General features: G+C 38.1%; 1 protein-coding gene across 2 annotated transcripts in view; it reads right to left on the bottom strand.

The window, feature by feature from the left end:
• Positions 1-19,089, bottom strand: part of CDK14 (cyclin dependent kinase 14) — a 483,078-nt gene that overhangs the window by 337,316 nt on the left and 126,673 nt on the right. For both annotated transcript variants that reach the window (XM_024202069.2, XM_024202070.2), the window contains one exon: positions 14,281-14,526. In XM_024202069.2, coding sequence (XP_024057837.1) covers positions 14,281-14,526 — 246 coding nt within the window. The remainder of the gene's footprint in view (positions 1-14,280; positions 14,527-19,089) is intronic.

Here is a 19,089-nt window from a genome sequence, read left to right on the forward strand (position 1 = left end):
GAACTATATACACTAACTACAATAACTATTTAATGTAAGACAAAAGAGTCCAAACCACTGGGAAAGAAGCCCTGTAAAAGCAAACAGGATCATTCCAGGCAACCGTCATGGGTGATAAGAAGGAACTGAAAGGGTACAGATTTGGCGGCGCCCCTTATACCGGCGCACATGCGTGGGGCTCCAGAAGGCCTAGAACCAGTCCTATGGATACTACTGAGGGGAAAATCTCCAGCAACTGTACACACGGCACGCACACACCTCGCATGGAATGGACATGAGCAAGCACTCAATGAAGTAGTATTGACTTTAAGGAGGCCAAGAAGGGAAATAAAGCATTCAGACAATAGAAAAGAGCATCTAACTTCCAAGAGACTGTTCTGTGTAAAAAGTCATTTTTGGTTCTTTCAGTCAAAAAAGCAAACAAGATGTTAGGAATCATTAAAAAAGGGATAGAGAATAAGACGGAGAATATCTTATTGCCCTTATATAAATCCATGGTGCGCCCACATCTTGAATACTGCGTACAGATGTGGTCTCCTCATCTCAAAAAAGATATACTGGCATTAGAAAAGGTTCAGAGAAGGGCAACTAAAATGATTAGGGGGGTTGGAATGGGTCCCATATGAGGAGAGATTAAAGAGGCTAGGACTTTTCAGCTTAGAAAAGAGGAGACTAAGAAGGGATGTGATAGAGGTATATAAAATTATGAGTGGTGTGGAGAAAGTGAATAAGGAAAAATTATTTACTTGTTCCCATAATATAAGAACTAGGGGCCACCAAATGAAATTAATGGGCAACAGGTTTAAAACAAATAAAAGGAAGTTCTTCTTCACACAGCACACAGTCAACCTGTGGAATTCCTTGCCTGAGGAGGTTGTGAAGGCTAGGACTAGGGTTTAAAAGAGAACTAGATAAATTCATGGAGGCTAAGTCCATTAATGGTCATTAGCCAGGATGGGTAAGGAATGGTGTCCCTAGCCTCTGTTTGTCAGAGGGAGGCGATGGATGGCAGGAGAGAGATCACTTGATCATTACCTGTTAGGTTCACTCCCTTGGGGGAACCTGGCATTGGCCACTGTCAGTAGACAGGATACTGGGCTGGATGGACCCTTGGTCTGACCCAGTATGGCCATTCTTATGTTGGAGACTGCAGAAGGTACAAATGTGAGGCCAAAGGGTAAAGCCACTCAATGACAATGGCCCTTAATATGAAAAAAATAGTTTGATTAGATGGATTTATGAAAACATGAGGTAAGTCTCCTTCAAATCAATGGAGCACAGGAATCCTATTAACAAGGGGAGAGGAAAGAGTATGCCAAATGAGGGGAAATGACAGTGGAAAGAAATGTCAAAAAAAAAAAAACACACAACACACAACTTGTGGGAGGTGGAAGAATCTGTTTTAAAAGAGTGTTGGCAGGGTCATTGTAACTAATTTCAAATGACCACTTCATTTATATACACTTTAGGGTATTTAGCAGATTTAATCTGGGATCCTATAGTGTGACTTGGCATTATACTCACTTGTGAACACCAGCTTTTAGAAATTCTCAAGAATCAGTGTATTATTTGGTAAAGATAGCTTTAATGGAAAATTACATCTAGAGCCACCTGACTATTCTTATACAAGCTGTGTGGGTTACGTTCTCATGCATTTTTCATAACTGCAAAACAGCTTGTGAATGTCACACTTTACCATCACACTCCTGAGCCTAAGTTTTAAATAGATTTTTTTAACAGAATATTAAACTTCAATATGAAATTATCCTCAAGGGAAAAATATTATGTTCACAGTTCCATTGTAAATTATTTAAAATCCAAAATGAAGATCCATCTGTTTTGCTATATACTAAATCCATTGTAAGGAAAATCTGAACGTAAAGGACAAGTCAAGAGATAGTCCTTTACAACAACTCAGGGTCTATTCTCTATCATAGGAGAGAATATCTTCCAATGAGATCCCGGTAAAGCTTTCATTACCAAACCACACACAGACTCTCGGGAGTTACTCATTTGTGGAGAGAACAGATCCTATTACATGCTAGAGTTAAATAGCTTAGGATCAAACCTGAAGCACAGCTGGCTATGAGGCAGTAAGTGACACATAAAGCTGAACAAACCTACAAACCTCCTGTGCTCTGAGCCGACCAGTCTTGAGGACAGTTGGGCTCAGCGCATGAGGGGTACAAAGAGAATCCTGTGCCTAAACTGCAGTTGCCGATGAGCTCTCCAAACCCCCATCCCCAAGTTCTCCTAGGCATATCCCCATCCATGTTCCAATACACGAGCACAAATTTATGGCTGTTAAGGTCAAAGAATACTCGCTACTCAGCTCCTGCAAGGGAGTCGGGCGGTCTTTGTAGGGGTTTCTTTTCCTCTCCTTTCCCAAATACTGAAAGGTACGTAGGAAGATCTTTGGATCAAAAACCATACCATCTCACCATGTCTCATTACAGAACTACCATCCAGGCCAAGTCTCACATTCAGCCAGGAAGGGACATCTCCCACACAAAACTCTGAAGCTCCCCAGCCATCACAGTTGGATACGAGGAAGGATGGACTGATGGGATGGAAACACCACAAAGGTGCTCCACACCCACCTGAATGAGAGAAGTAGGAAAGGGTTCAAGTTGCATTTATCAACAGCAGCCAAGGAACAGCTGAAGGTTCCTTGCCCCAAACAGCTTGAGCTAAGCCTTTGGCCCTTACTAACCACTGCTCTACATTCATGAGTTTTACATGCATTTCTTTTTATAACAAAATCACACAATCAGACTGAAATATGAAATGGAAAACTGCCCACGTGGAAGAGATTTCCACATTCAGAAAAAGTCTTAAACATTTTAAATACAGTACATTCTGCTTATTAGCAACCCCTCAGTCGCCAGCAAAAAGTTACTATTATCCAGCAATTGCTAGCAAGCGGAAGGCAGGTTTGCGAGGCAGCAGTCAGGGAAAGAAGTGCTGGGACGTGCCTTCCCTGGCTGCAGCCCCACAAGCCTGCCTGCGGGCAGGGCAGAGCAGGAAGGGGACTGCAGCTCAGATGCCAGGGCTTCCCAGAGGGAGCGAGGTTGCTGGGGGCCAATGGAGCTGCATGTTAACACTCCCTACACTCTCCAGGGGGTCATAACATTGTTTATGCACCTTAATTTGATATGAATAAACTACCACAATTAAAATATTTTCCATTAACAACAAGGTGACAGAAAATTAGTATTTTGATTTTTTTTTTATAACTAAATGTAAGTGTTATTTAATCTGAACTAGATATGCAGAGACAAGGTGGATGAGGTAATATCTTTTACTGGACCAACTTCTGCTGGTGAGAGAGACAAGCTTTCAAGCTTACTCAGAGATAAAGCTCATACACATTACCTCAACCACCTTGTCTCTCTAATATCTTGGGATTCACATGGCTACTACACCACTGCACACAAATAGATACGCCTACATTTTGGAAATGCATTGTAATTAACAGATCAATGACACAGACATTACAGGTTGCTCTAGGAAAGCAAAGTAATTAGGTAAACCTAAAAAAAGTCACCAGCTAGTGCAACATGAAAAACACTTAAGTATCTATTAGGGCTGTCGATTAATCGCAATTAACTCATGCAATTAATTCAAAAAAATTAATCATGACTAAAAAAATTGATCGCAATTAATCGCACTGTTAAACAATAGAATACCAATTGCAATTTATTAAATATTTTGGATATTTTTCTACATTTTCAAATATATTTATTTAAATTACAACAGAATACAAAGTGTACAGTACTCACTTTATATTATTTTTATTACAAATATTTGCACTGTAAAAGTGATAAAGAAAAGAAATAGTATTTTTCAATTCACCTCATACAAGTACTGTAGTGCAATCTCTTTATCGTGAAAACGCAACTTACAAATGTAGATTTTTTTTATTACATAACTGCACTCAAAAACAAAACAGTGTAAAACTACAAATCCACTAAGTCCTACTTCTTCTTCAGCCAATCGCTAAGACAAACAAGTTTGTTTACATTACATAATGTAAACAATAATGCTGCCCACTTTTTATTTACATTGTCACCTGAAAGTGAGAACAGGAGTTCTCCTGGCACTTTTGTAGCCGGCATTGCAAGGTATTTACATGCCAGATATGCTAACCATTCGTATCCCCCTTCATGCTTTGGCCAACATTCCAGAGGACATGCTTCCATGCTGACGACACTCGTTAAAAAAATAATGTGTTAATTAAATTTGTAGCTATACTCCTTGGGGGAGAATTGTATGTCTCCTGCTCTGTTTTACCTGCATTCTGCCCTATATTTCATGTTATATCAGTCTCGGATGATGACCGAGCATGTTGTTCATTTTAAGAACATTTTCACTGCAGATTTGACAAAATGCAAAGAAGGTACCAATGTGAGATTTCTAAAGATAGCTACAGCACTCGACCCAAGATTTAAGAATCTGAAGTGCCGTCCAAAATCTGATCGGGACAGGGTGTGGATCATGCTTTCAGAAGTCTTAAAAGAGCAACACTCCAATGTGGAAACTATAGAACCCGAACCACCAAAAAAGAAAATCAACCTTTTGCTGGTAGCATCTGACTCAAATGATGAAAATGAACATGCTTTGGTCTGCACAGCTTTGGATTGTTATTGAGCATAACATGGACACATCCTCTAAAATGGTGGATAAAGCACGAAGGGACATATGAATCTTTAGTGCATCTGGCACGTAAATATCTTTCAACGCTGGCTACAACAGTGCCATGCGAGCAACTGTTCACACTTTCAGGTGACACCGTAAACAAGAAGCGGGCAGAATTATCGCCTGCAAATGTAAACAAACTTGTTTGTCTGAGCAATTGGCTGAACAAGAATCATAGAATCATAGACTTTAAAGTCAGAAGGGACCATTATGATCGTCTAGTCTGACCTCCTGCACAACGCAGGCCACAGAATCTCACCCAGACACTCCTGTATCAAACCCCTAACCCAGGGGTAGACAACCTATGGCACGCATGCCAAAGTCGGCACGCGAGCTGATTTTCAGTGGCACTCACACTGCCTGGGTCCTGGCCACCAGTCCAGGGGGCTCGGCATTTTAATTTAATTTTAAATGAAGCTTCTTAAACATTTTAAAAACCTTGTTTACTTTATATACAACAATATATAAGTTTATATATATATAAACATACATACATACATACAAGTTATATATGATAGACTTATAGAAAGAGACCTTCTAAAAACGTTACAATGTATTACTGGCATGCAAAAACTTAAATTACAGTGAATAAATGAAGACTCAGCACACCACTTCTGAAAGGTTGCTGACCCCTGCCCTAACCTATGTCTGAGCTATTGAAGTCCTCAACTCGTGGTTTAAAGACTTCAAGGTAGGACTGAGTGGACTTGCAGGCTCTAAAATTTTACATTGTTTTATTTTTTGCACAAAATTCTACATTTGTAAGTTCAACTTTCATGATAAAGAGATTGCACTACAGTACTTGTATTAAGTGAATTGAAAAATACTATTATTTTTACAGTGCAAATATTTATAATTAAAAAATATAAAGTAAGCATTGTATACTTTGTATTCTGTGTTGTAACTGAAATCAATATATTTGAAAATGTGGAAAACATCCAAAAATATTTTATATAAATAGTGTTCTATTATTAACAGCACGATTAATTGCACAATTATTATTTTTTAATCACTTGACAGCCCTAATATCTATCAAAGTAAATAATACTTTATGGTAGGATAGGAAAAAAATAATTAAGGTCACTTGTCCAAACATAGTCTGGATCCCAAATTTGGCTGTCAAACAATAAAATAGGACTCAAATTTTCTTTTTAAAGCAAGATTATATAAATTAAACATTGCGCTATAGCATATGTCCCCGAGACTGCTGATCTGAACTTCATTTTACAATCCTGGATGCTTCAACTGACCAATGTGCACAATCTGAAATTGTGCCTCAGATCCTAAGAAAGTATCAGTGAATGGCAAGTGTATTCCATACTCCAATTTGGGCAGGGTATACACTGAGAATCAGCTATGTGCATGTGCTCCAAAATACAGTACGTGACAGTGACAGGCTGAATGGAGCCAGCAAAGAAACTTAGAATACCACAAGTGACAGGTCTGCTTTCTTCTGCTAATTAGTGGTGGTTATAAGAAACCTGAGGCAGGAGGACTCTTATTTTCAGCATCAGGTCAGATACAAATCTTGGCTGCAGTGAATGACTGGTGTATGTGCACCTCAGCAGCTTGTCCAGGTTACTGGAATAATTAAAGGGACAGTACCAACTTGAAAAATCACACCCCTCTCTATGAAAATGTTTTATCTATTGTTCCAATTAGCACCTAATATTACTATAACTGAACAATTAGAGAAAAAAATAAAACCCTTCTTTTCCCTCCAATTTGTTCTTTGTGTTTAATGGTTTTCATTGTTTCTCCCATATAGTTTTATACACTATTTGTACGAGTCTTTCACCCAGTTGTTACAGGGGAAAGAACACCATATTTTAAAAAGCATTTGACTGTAAAACCAAATAAATTAGCAGTGGCACTCTTGGAAAGGTGCACTATTGGACTACTTTGAATTCATTTTCTGAAACAGACCATTCATTTCAAGTTGACAGTGGCCCTTCATGTTTTGTCTGTATTAAGGTTTCGGGTTGTCCTGAGCTGTAGGGCAATGAATTTACCTAGCTGGCTACATGCATACTTTTAACATGCAGATTTGTCATGTCCAAAGGAGTAGCAGAAGATTAGAATTCCTGATGCCTGTGCTCTTAATCTGTGTTAATCAAAGAGCATCAATATCTTCTGCTAGGAATTTTATTCAATAACAAGATTCAGTTTCTTTCCAAATAAATAATTCTGTAACTACATACAGGGACCTCTAATCTAGGTAACAGTATGTCTACACAGGAGCTGCAGTGTGCTTCCCAGAACAAAAAAGCAAGCTCCCAGCTACTGTGTATAAATACACAACGTTTGAAAATAAAACAAAATACAAGGTCATAGTTTTACATAATGAGTTTGCATCCGTCAGAAGATTTTAAAGTCTAAACATGTAAGCAAACAAAAAACAATTCATGCAACAACTTCTCACTTTATGCTACAGAACTAATTAGCAACCTAGAACTTCTATGCAGCTGTGGAGAGGTGCAACATTAATTTAAATGAGGCAAGCTGCTTAACAGCAAATCATTTCATTTCTGAATGGCAGAAACTGTGCCCAGGAACGTACAATCCCAGATTTCACAAAATCCTCTGTGTACTATCTCCCAACAACAGTAACAGAAGTTGCAGAGTGTGTACATGGAGAATATCCCACCTGCTGAGCAATTATTCTCTGCTTGCTCTTCACCCAGCAACACAAAGCTGCCCTATACACCTCTACCCCAATATAACGTGACCCAATATAACACGAATTCGGATATAACGCGGTAAAGCAGTGCTCCGGGGGGGCGGGGCTGCGCACTCCGGCGGATCAAAGCAAGTTCGATATAACACGGTTTCACCTATAACGCGGTAAGATTTTTTGGCTCCCGAGGACAGCGTTATATCGGGGTAGAGATGTAGCTGTTTCAGCTATTGAGACTGATTGAACTAGAGGCCAAAGTCATAGAATATTCTAATGATGTCCTGTAAAGAAGTGGTGTGGTTAAACCTTGAGAATGTTTGTTATCTTTTGAGTTACCTCTATATTCTAGAGTGTGAACTGATAGGAGACTGGAATTAAATGATCAGAGAAGGGTCATAGCCAGAGTACCTTGTGTACAAGCTCACCGTTCTTTTGGTGAGTGCTACAGAAGTGAAGGCATAGACAGGCTTTAAGCTATGGTAGGAAAGAGGCGAAATGAGAATTTTTGCCTAATGCAAATGATTTGGCATGCATTTGCATAATACTAACCAAAGCAGAAAGTGGAAATTTTATTAAACAAAAGATGAAGATACTACTCATCTATCAAAGAATCCGTACATAAATGGAAGCTTACCAAAAAAAAGAGAGAACTCGAACTGAAACAAAATTATAGTGATTATGACCTAGAGGGCATAACAAACTTGGCAGGGTGCTTCTCATAACTGAAATGTCAACTCAGATGGGTGTAATCCATATGCCAGAAGTATTTACAGTCCCAGCAATGTATAATTTGACAATGAGGAATCTGGTAGTGATTCTTTGTCTAAAAATACAAGGAATAAGCAGTAGAGGAAATGATAATGGATATCTGCTACAGAACACGAAGACTAGAAGAAAACAAGACCAAAAAACCCAGATCAAGTCATGTTACTCAAAACCACAGCCTGTCATCTCCTAGGGAATCTAACCATGCAGACATGCATGGGGTAACAAGACAGCCAAACACTCATCAGAATGTTCCCAAATAACATACAAGTTGAGTGGACACAAGCCAGAGGAGAAACTATCCTGGATCTACTGAGAGGTGGAAAATATTTGAGAATTCAGCTCAGCCTCCCTTTTTACCACCTCCCACCACACCCCTTCTCGCCCCAGAGACAGACAGACAGACACACACACTCCCAAGGCAGCATAGCAGTGTCTGGCTAGCTGGGTTGCAGTTTGCTGGGGATTTCCCTGGATGGATGCCAGTGGCTCCTTTCCCCCTTTCAACCAACCATAGCCTCCAGCTCAAGGAATCCTCTTACAGTGGAGTCGCATCATAGGCGCATTTAACTTACGCGATTTTAACTATACGCGCTCGGCAAAAACAAAACAAAAACAAAAAAAAGAGAAAAATAATTTAAATACTGTACCTGTAGTGCAGGCGATTTCACTCACCATTCCACTCAATGAGCGTTTGACTATACGCAATTTTCGCCTTACACGCTGACTTCAGAACCTAACCCCCACATAAGATGCGACCCCCCTGTACTGGCCAGGAAGGAGGGAACTGTGCATGCCCTCTCCCCTTGGGCTGAGCTGGGGGAACAGGGGGGAAAAGGGGCCATTCAGCCTCTCTTGCTACTACAGCAAAATTTTCCTTTCATCCTACCCATGCACTGGAGGGGGACAGGACTTAGGGAAAGCAATCAATCAGTCTGTAACCTTGGGATGTTTTGTTGGCATTTAATTACTGAATGTATGATTTACCACTGCACTCTCCCTCTTTGGGTCAAGCCAGATTTGCGTTCAGGTTTCCAAATGTCCCTGAGTGTTATGCCACAACTTCGGGGCAGTCAGTCTTTTCAGGGGATACATTTGTTAGGGTCACGGAGGGAGGGATATATATTCCACAGAAATGTTGGATTCAGTGTGTGGTTGGGACAGAGAGACTCTCCAGCAGAGACTGCCTGGACTGTGTGTCAGAGGTAGATCTAACTCTCTCTACAGGGGTGAAGTGTGACTTGCAGTCCAAGCTATGTATCTAGGCCTGGACGGGCGCCGCTAGACAGTGTCTCTGGCTTGGCAGCCATTTTGACCTTGGGGTTTGCCAATCAGGACCAAATGTGGCTCAAGTCTAAGCAGAGTGGCTACAGTTACCCATTCCATAAAGACTATTCCCCTCCATTCACATTCTTGTTTCTTCATTGACGTTGCAGCCATTGTAACAAACTATTTTTATCTTGTGAGGCGTCTTTTTTGGAACTCTATAGGCAAGAACAAGAGAAGTGACCAAAAGCTATATGGAAGCAGTATAATAAGAAATTGGTTCATAGATGCAGGCATGTAAGTTTATTTGAGTTAAGAAAAGAGGATTGTGGAAATTAAGAAATCAAGTATCTGATCCTAAAAATCCTTACACGTGTACTTAACTTTATTCTAGGGCTATCAAGCGATTAAAAAATTAATCACAATTCATTGCGATTAATCGCGCTGTTAAACAATAATAGAATACCATTTATTTAAATTTTTGGCTCTTTTCTACATTTTCAAATATATTGATTTCAGTTACAGCACACAAAGTGTACAGTGCTCACTTTATATTTATTTTTATTACATATATTTGCACTGTAAAAACAAAAGATATAGTATTTTCAAATTCACCTCATACAAGTACTGTAGTACAATCTCTTTATCGTGAAAGTTGAACTTACAAATGTGGAATTATGTGCAAAAAAGTGTTAAAAAAAATGTAAAACTTTAGAGCCTACAAGTCCACTCTGTCCTACTTCCTGTTCAGCCAATCGCTCAAACAAGTTTGTTTACATTTGCAGGAAATAAAGCTGCCCGCTTCTTGTTTACAATGTCACCTGAAAGTCAGAACAGGCGTTTGCATGGCACTGTTGTAGCTAGCGTCACAAGATATTTATGTGCCAGATGCACTAAAGATTCATATGTCCTTTAATGCTTCAACCACCATGCCAGAAGACATGCTTCCATGCTGATAACAGGTTCTGCTCGATAATGATCCAAAGACATACGGACTGAAGCATGTTCATTTTCATCATCTGAGTCAGATGCCTCCAGCAGAAAGTTGATGAAAATGAACATGCTTCAGTCCACACTGGACTCAGATGATGAAAATGAACATGCTTCGGTCCGTACTGCTTTGGATTGTTATCGAGCAGAACCCGTTATCAGCATGGAAGCATGTCTTCTGGCATGGTGGCTGAAACATGAAGGAGCACACAAATGTTTACCATATCTGGCACAGAAATACCTTGCAATACCAGCTACAAAAGTGCCATGTGAACATCTGTTCTCACTTTCAGGTGACATTGTAAATAAGAAGCGGCAGCATTATCTCCCATAAATGTAAATGTAAACAGACTTGTTTCTTAGCTGAACAAGAAGTAGGACTGAGTGGACTTCTAGGCTCTGAAGTTTTACATGGTTTTGTTTTTGAGTGAAGTTATGTAACAAAAAAAATCTACATTGGAAAATTGCACTTTCACGATAAAGAGATTGCACTACAGTACTTGTACGAGATGAATTGAAAAATACTATTTATTGTTTTTACAGTGCAAATATTTGTAATAAAAATAATATAAAGTGAGCACTGTACACATATTCTATGTTCTAAGTGAAATCAATATATTTGAAAATGTAGAAAAACATCCAAAAATTTAATAAATTTCAATTGGTATTCTATTGTTTAACGGTGCAATTAAAACTGCGATTAATCGCGATTAATTTTTTTGAACCGCGTGAGTTGACTGCGATTAATCAACAGCCCTACTTTATTCATTAACAGTCGCATTGAAATCAGTAAGACTTCTTGTGTGTATGCACTTGCAGGATTGGTACCCTAGTTAGTAAAGAAAAAATGCAGAAAGCATTGAAATCTACCAATTTGGAAAGAGTATGTGGAATGTTAGGAAACACCATAAATAAGGCACAGTACATTACATGTCTTCTGAAAGAGAAGAAGTAGCCATCAGTGTAACTTCATGAAAGGACTATTCAAAAATATGATTTTTTCTTAATTGTAAATTAGAAATGTGGAGGGGGAGGCAGCCAAACAATAATAAGCAGAATCAGCTAATTGTTTGCAGGTAGAAATAAAGGCAATGGAAAAGGGAGACTGAGTTAATGCTAGTCAAAAGGTAGGGAAGGGAGTTTTCTAAATAAAAATTGGGGAAGGAAGGACATACTAGAGAGAAGTGGTGTCTATTAATAAATGGAAACATGTGAAACCAAAATGGTGGCGATACTGAGCTTTTTATTATTATTTTAAAAAACTGGAACTTCTTTTTAAAGTCTGTCTTTAGAAAGAAAATAAAGAACAAAAGTTTGAACAAGTAGGAAATACAAGCCTGTCAAAGTAAGTACGCATAAAGAACGTCCCAGAGTACTTGGAAAACATGAACATGTACGAAAATCAATCTGGGCAAAATGCATGTGGAAATAATACAAAGGGGTCTAGACAAAATGACTTGGGACTTAGAAAAATGCAATCTAATACAGTTGCGGAAACGCGATTCAAACAAATTTAGTAAGCAGGAAATACTTGAAAAACAATAATGCTGAAAGAAACTTAAGGTTAATAGTGGTGAACAAATTAGATGCAGATTTCCAATGTGATAGGAGATGGGAAGAAAAAAGGTCAGGGCAACTTTGATGTGCTTGAAAAGGATAATTTCACAGTTCTGATATGGTTGAATGTTAATTTTAAACACTTTATTAGCAGAAATATATTGATAAACTGCAGGAAGTTCAAAGAATACTAGCAACAAAAGTTATTAGGAAGCCAAGGGAACTGATTAATAAAGAACAATTACGTTAACCTTTCTATCCAGCAAGTTGTTTAGATGACAACTAATACATGGTAGAAGTCCACAAATATTTGAAGGCTGTAAACACTCAGTAGGAATGGGCATTATTTAGACAGCTACAAGAGGTTAATATGGGAGAAAATGTGAAAACGTTAAGAAACAGAAAATTTAGGTTGATATTAGGCAAAGCTTCCTAGCAATAACATTAGGCTGGCAAATCATCTCCCAATGAAGTCCCCATTGCTTGCAACTTTTGAAACTAGCAGACATAAACAGAACAAAACACAGAATATGTATTTTAGGAAACAATCCAGCATCATCAGATAGATGGACTTCAAGTTCACATAGTGCTCTTCCATCTTTAATTCCTATGATTATATGAGAACTGGGAGTCCATAAATCCTTCAGAACCAAGTAATATTTACACCAAAGAAGACATGAAGAGATGGTACTAGTCTAGGATAGCAGTTAGAAGGACCAGATTTCTCTCTCTCATATATACAAACCTCTTTCTCCATGTGGGATCTCTGAGAAGAGAGTTTATTTAGTCATGCAGTTTCTTAAGGCCCAATGCTGCTCCCAGCGAATAATTTTGCCATTGTCTTCAATCAGAGAAGGGCAGGGCCCTTAGTTAGGATTAGGTTAAACTTTACATCTTGATTTATCAGATATTGGTTTTGTGTGTCCTGTATGACTTGTTCATTTTCTTTTAATACTGATGCTATTGTGTGTAAATAAACCTACCTTTTATTTTACATAACCAGATTAGAGCACTGGATACACTGTAGGTGAAGAGCCTAAACTGACCCATACAAGAAAAACACTGCATTAACAAAGAGGCTGAGAAATAACTATAAAGCTCCATTCTATCCTGAAAACATTAAACAATGTGATGGTGGTGGTGACTATAGTCACTAAGCAGACACTATGAAGAACTCTTTCTTATGGATTGATTTGGATCATGTGGGAGACTTCTGTGACAGAGGCTGTATAACATGACACCATGATGGAAAAATAAATTTATTTTTGTTAAAGATAGTTCCTTTTAAAATATAACCTTTCCTACAAAGTACATCCTCCTAAGGGCATGACATCTTATCTGTTAAATTCACATGGGTTAAACAAAGCTCAGCTCTAGAAAAGAGAATTTTGGCATTTCTTCATAGAAACAGAATTTTCTCAAAATTCTGCCTGATCCAGAAAAGACAGCAGAAAAGACAATCAACCTTCTAAATCACTTTCATGGCAACTAACTTTTGAAGCATTCTTTGAATTCTCCTTGAATCTGTAATCTTTATCTCAAAGGTCACACTATTATGGATTTATCCGACTACAGTAAAAAGAAGATACACTTTTTCAATAATTTGTTACGGTCTCTTGTGGGACATCTGTCTGGGCACTATTCATGAAAGACATGACATTTTATTTATCTACCTAATTTCAAAATATTACACCACATAAGGAAAACAAACATGATACTGCATTGATAAAAATCCTTTCATTTTTTCCACATGCAACATGGTTCTGTCAGAAAACAGTAACCTTATTTTCACTTATATATTCCATTTAAAATAAGAGGATTTTAAAAGGTACACAAAAAAGTCAAAATTGGCCCAAGATTTAGGTTTAATAGAAATATACTTTTATAAAACCTAAGACCAAAATAAACGTGCCTACGTTGTTTTGGGAGTTTTGTGTTCATTTGTTTGTCGTTCCAGGAAAACAACTTTTCTTTGGAAATAAACATTCCCCTGCAAAGTTAGCAATCCAAATACTTCAGCATTGTACTTGACGATGAGCCCCTAAAAGTTAAATTGATTAGACACTGTCCATAAACAGTCCATAAACAAGTGAAACTAACTGCCCAAGAGCTGAGAGAATTGTCAGATTAAACACAACAGTGAAATGTAATTTAGATTTTTAGTAGCAACAGTAAAAGGCATTTTTTTAAGTGCATTAGTTTTAATCTGACAGGAATGCTTTAAGAAGTGTTGAATTTCATTTACAAAGGTAAGAAACATATACTGTATTTATGCATTTGGTGTAGATACTGGTAATCACATAGATAATATAGCCAGATGCACTTACAGAGCTGGGACTAGAATGTCGTCTGACTTTAGGAGATTCTTTCCCTGCTGATGTAGTTTTGAAGTTAATGCAAGCATTGTTCTCTGAATGGACCCTCTTCACTTGACTAGTTGGTTTCTCAAATGGATCAAAACTGCTCTGTGTCCTCTGAACTCTGACTTTTTTGTCCTCGGGAATTGTGTCCAGGGGTTTGATCACTGAGTCCATTCCCTGGCAGTTCCGTGTAGACATCTTTGTGACACATATCTGAAAGAAAACAAATTAAATGCACTGAATATAATTTATACACCTGCAATTAAAAGATGAAATTTCAAGTGTAACAAGAACACTTTTTTTAAAGACTGAAATTTTATAAAACGTGTATTTTATATATCTATATATATGTATACACACACACACACACACACACACACACACACACATATATATATATATATACACACACACACACACACACACACCAGGTATGTACACAAATAGGTACATCAGATGTACTACTTAAAGGGTAGAGAAAAAAGATAGAAAGGACAAGAAAGGAGGAAGCAACATACAGTTTGTATAATCTTGTAAAATGACAAATTCAAAAAAAATGTCTCAGTAGAGGTCTATTTTATCTAAACTTTTGCAGGCTATTCTTTGTAACAGCGCCAGTCCACTTCTTCCTACAATCCAGTCACTGGTATCTGCAACCAGTATCGATTTCCATTTGTTTAAAATTGGATGAGAGCAAACTTAAATAAATGATACCAGTTTACATACATACTTTTGTGCTGCACTGCAAAGAGTCAATACCAGTTTATAATTATTGTATTTTTAAAAATAATGCTTATGCAGCATTATCATCACCACCATATGCCCCAGAAAATCAAATTAGTAAATCAATACCCAAGTACTGAAACATGAGAAACCTCAGCCTGAGGACACACTAAAGCACAAAGATCAGAGTTCTCTCATTTGTTCTTGCCACAGGGTTGAACTATATTACCTATGTTTGTGACAGGAGGGTCTGATCCTGCAAACATTTAGGCACATGTGTATCTTTTACACACTCAGTTACCACCATTGTGATTACAGGTTGCCAGCTCTTCTGATTTTACTATGAGTCTTGCAAAAATTTGTGGTTTTGCTTGATGCCCAGTTCCTGTACTCATGTAATTATATGACACGGCTTTTTTTTTTTTTTTTTTTTTTTTTTTTTTTTTTTTTTTTTTTTTTTTAAGGTTAATTTTCTAACCCTTGTGGTTAGAAAAGCTTGAAAATGGGATCCAAGTACACTTTAAAAGCTCAAAAACCCAAAGGCACTAAAAAAGAAACCAAAATTTTTTTCTGAAATACCTTGTGATTTTTAAACGTTTGGAGTTGGCAACACTGATTTAGTATCAATGGGACTATAGATGTGTACAGTTAAGCAAGTGTGTAAGTATTTGCAGGGCCCTTACTGATGATACTTTGAAAACTTGCTGAAGAATTACAAATTGGGTGTCATGTCAGGGATCAGTTTTAGAGATGTGTTTGTGCAGGGTGCCTCCCTCATAGCTATAACTCTGTTACCAATGCAAACAAACATTTTCCAACAGCAAATCATTCTTCACCGTTCCATTCATGGTTTGGTTGCTTGAAATCCAATTTACTTCGATTGTTCACTGACAGTAATGCCTTCATGCAGAAATAAAGGGTACAATACAGAACAAACCAATCATACTCTTGAATATCACAACACTCTTCCATAAACACCAAAAACACACAATGGTCCAAAGATTACCTTCATAATTAAATATTACATACACTGTACAGCATTATCTGAACTACCAGAGACAGGTTTAACTCTAATTAAAGGTACATGACTGATATTCCAATACAGGGATTACAAGTTTCATTTCTTATTTAAAAATACAATCAACTGAAACTTCATTGCTTTGAAAACTTGTTCTGGTACCAAAGATTAGGAGCAGTGCCTGTTCATCCTAAACCATATACACATTTTTGGGTAGAATTGGACTTAATAGCTAAACTTTGGTATATCGTTACTACCACAAAGAATCATAAACTGGTTGGTTTAGGAGTTAAGTGGGCTTCCCTTTTTAAAATGTATTTCCGTTCCCCCTACCACTATGCCAGCCAAAAACACACACACACCACTTTATACACTAAATATTGCTCTTTCTAGACATACACTGAAATCAGTGACGCTGGTGCACAACCCAAGATGTTTCTGACACAATAAATGCACAAACTAAAGCTGAGGTTAAACAGCAATGTTACATTTTGGTGCCATTCATGTTTTCCCAGTAAAATAAAATCAGTGAAGGGGAAAAAAAAAAAATCCCAGCTTCCAAGATATTATAAACTAAAGAACGAAAAACAAAAAACAAATAATAAAAAGGCTTCTAAAACACACTTGTCTTAATGAAATTGTTAAAGATCAACTGTCAGCAATTAAGCTTAAATATTTACAATTCAGCATAATGATGCTCTGATTACTACATCTGCCTTACATGGAGTTTTGTTTACATGTTACGCTGAAGAACCTACTGCTCAGTGTCAGGCTGTGATATGGGTTAAGCACACATTACCTACAGAAAATACACAGGCAGCAGATGTGCTGCCATGTATTGTGTGCCAAGCAGTGATGGTAATAGTTTCAAATAGGATGTCTTAGAGGACACTCCTTCACCTCTAGGTCACTAGTTTGAATCTAGACTAGGTAAAAATCCACCCAAAAAAATTACCATCCGGTGGCCTATGTAAAATGCCCACGTCACAAAATCCACCGTCAAAATTTGCTCCAAGTGGTCACCTTCTTGGAGGCTCTGCAACTCAGGGAATGAATGGAAATGCAGATTGAACAACACTCATAGAAGTGTCCCTTTCCAGGAGAAGAAGCTGTGGGAAGATGGACAAGCTTGGACTGCTACTGCCTCTGCTCTGCCTGTACTGTGAACAGAGTACATCACTCACTAGTTCTGTCAAAAATCCACTCACAGACTCTTAAAAAAATATTTCTTTAGCAAGTTTAATGGCACTAGATCAGGGGTAGGCAACCTATGGCAGTCGTGCCAAAGGCGGCACGCAAGCTGATTTTCAGTGGCACTCACACTGCCCGGGTCCTGGCCACCAGTCTAGGATGCTCTGCATTTTAATTTAATTTTAAATGAAGCTTCTTAAACATTTTAAAAACCTTATTTACTTTACATACAGCAATAGTTTAGTTATATATTATAGACTTATAGAAAGAGACCTTCTAAAAATGTTAAAACATATTACTGGCACGCGAAACTTTAAATTAGAGTGAATAAACGAAGACTCGGCACACCACTTCTGAAAGGTTCCCGACCCCTGCACTAGATACATTTTCTCCTTCCTGGGCACATATAATACAGTAATAAGTGTTATACATGCACATCAAGTGAGTATGAGCTATGGGATACTGAAGTTCTCTGGAATCTGAATTAACTAAGCGTTTGAGGGACGCACAGAACCCTCTATTCATAACTTTTAATACGCCAGAATTCTGCCATTTTCAAAAGGGTGTGGTTCGTCTGTTTGACCTGTTTTCCTCATGGAACTCTAAAAGGGGATGCTTTTTGACCAAATAGGTGGATTGAACAACACACATACCTTCTTCCCCATCTATTGTCAGAAAAAGCCAATTTAGGACTAAAATCTACCCTTTGCTAAGTCTAAAGTTTGAAATGTCAGCACTGAGCCATTGCCTATATGAGTTACCAGTATGGCTTAGTGTACTATTTTGGGGGTCTTTTCTCTGCGTATGGAAAGAGCCTTCATTTTATCTAAGAGGTCAGCAGAGATGCCTGGCACTGTACCACACACTACAGTGTGACACAAACTCAAACAAAATTCAGATTTGAAAGTAGCTGTCTTTTCCTTACATAGCATAAGAAATACTTTTGTCATTTCTTCATATATATTCTTATATTTTGGCCACGCAAAAGGCTGGCACAAGTACACGCCTGGCTATATAAACCTGGTTTTGGACCAAGTAATCTAACTGAGAGGTTCTCAAACTGAGGTCAGTAGATCTTTAGTGGTCTGGGACATACTTGCTGGTCGTCTGGAGCTGGCTGGCCTCTGCCTTACTTCCACCAGCTTATTTGCATTACACAGGAAGAATGATTTTACAGTTAAGACACTGGACTGGGTCTCAGAAGATGAGGGCTCAATTTCAGCACTGTCACAGATTTCCTGTGTGATCTTGGGAGCAAGTCACATAATCTCTGTGCATCCATTTCCCCTCTGTAAAACAGGAACCATAATCCTAATCACTGCTGATACTAAGATTGGCGGAATGGTAGATAATGATAAGGGACAGGACAGTCATATGGATCACTTGATAAACTGGGCCCGTTCAAACAACATGTGTTTTAATACAGCCAACATGCAAAGTTGTACATCTGGGAACAAAGAATGGAGGCCAGACCTGAAAAACGGGGAACTGTATCCTGGAAAACGGGGAACTGTATCCTGGAAAACAGGTGACTGAAAAAGATTTAGGATCACACTGGATGAACAACTGACCGTGAGCTCCTAGGGTAAAAACAGCCAATGTGATTCTTGGATGTATAAACAGGAAAATAATGAGTAGGAGTAGAAAGGTAATTTTACCTCTGTATATGGCATTGGTGAGATCAATTCTAGAATATAATGTCCAGTTCTGATATCCATATTTTAAGAAGGATGTTGAAAAACTGGAGAAAGTGCAGAAGAAAGCCATAAAAATTATTCAAGGGCTAGAGAAAATTCCTTTCAGTGAGTGACTTAAAGGGCTCAAAGTTGTTTAGTTTATCAAAC

This window comes from Terrapene carolina, unplaced genomic scaffold, assembly GCF_002925995.2.
Source record: "Terrapene carolina triunguis isolate 2854851 unplaced genomic scaffold, T_m_triunguis-2.0 Scaffold84, whole genome shotgun sequence".
In the NCBI taxonomy this organism is placed as follows: Eukaryota; Metazoa; Chordata; order Testudines; family Emydidae; genus Terrapene; species Terrapene triunguis.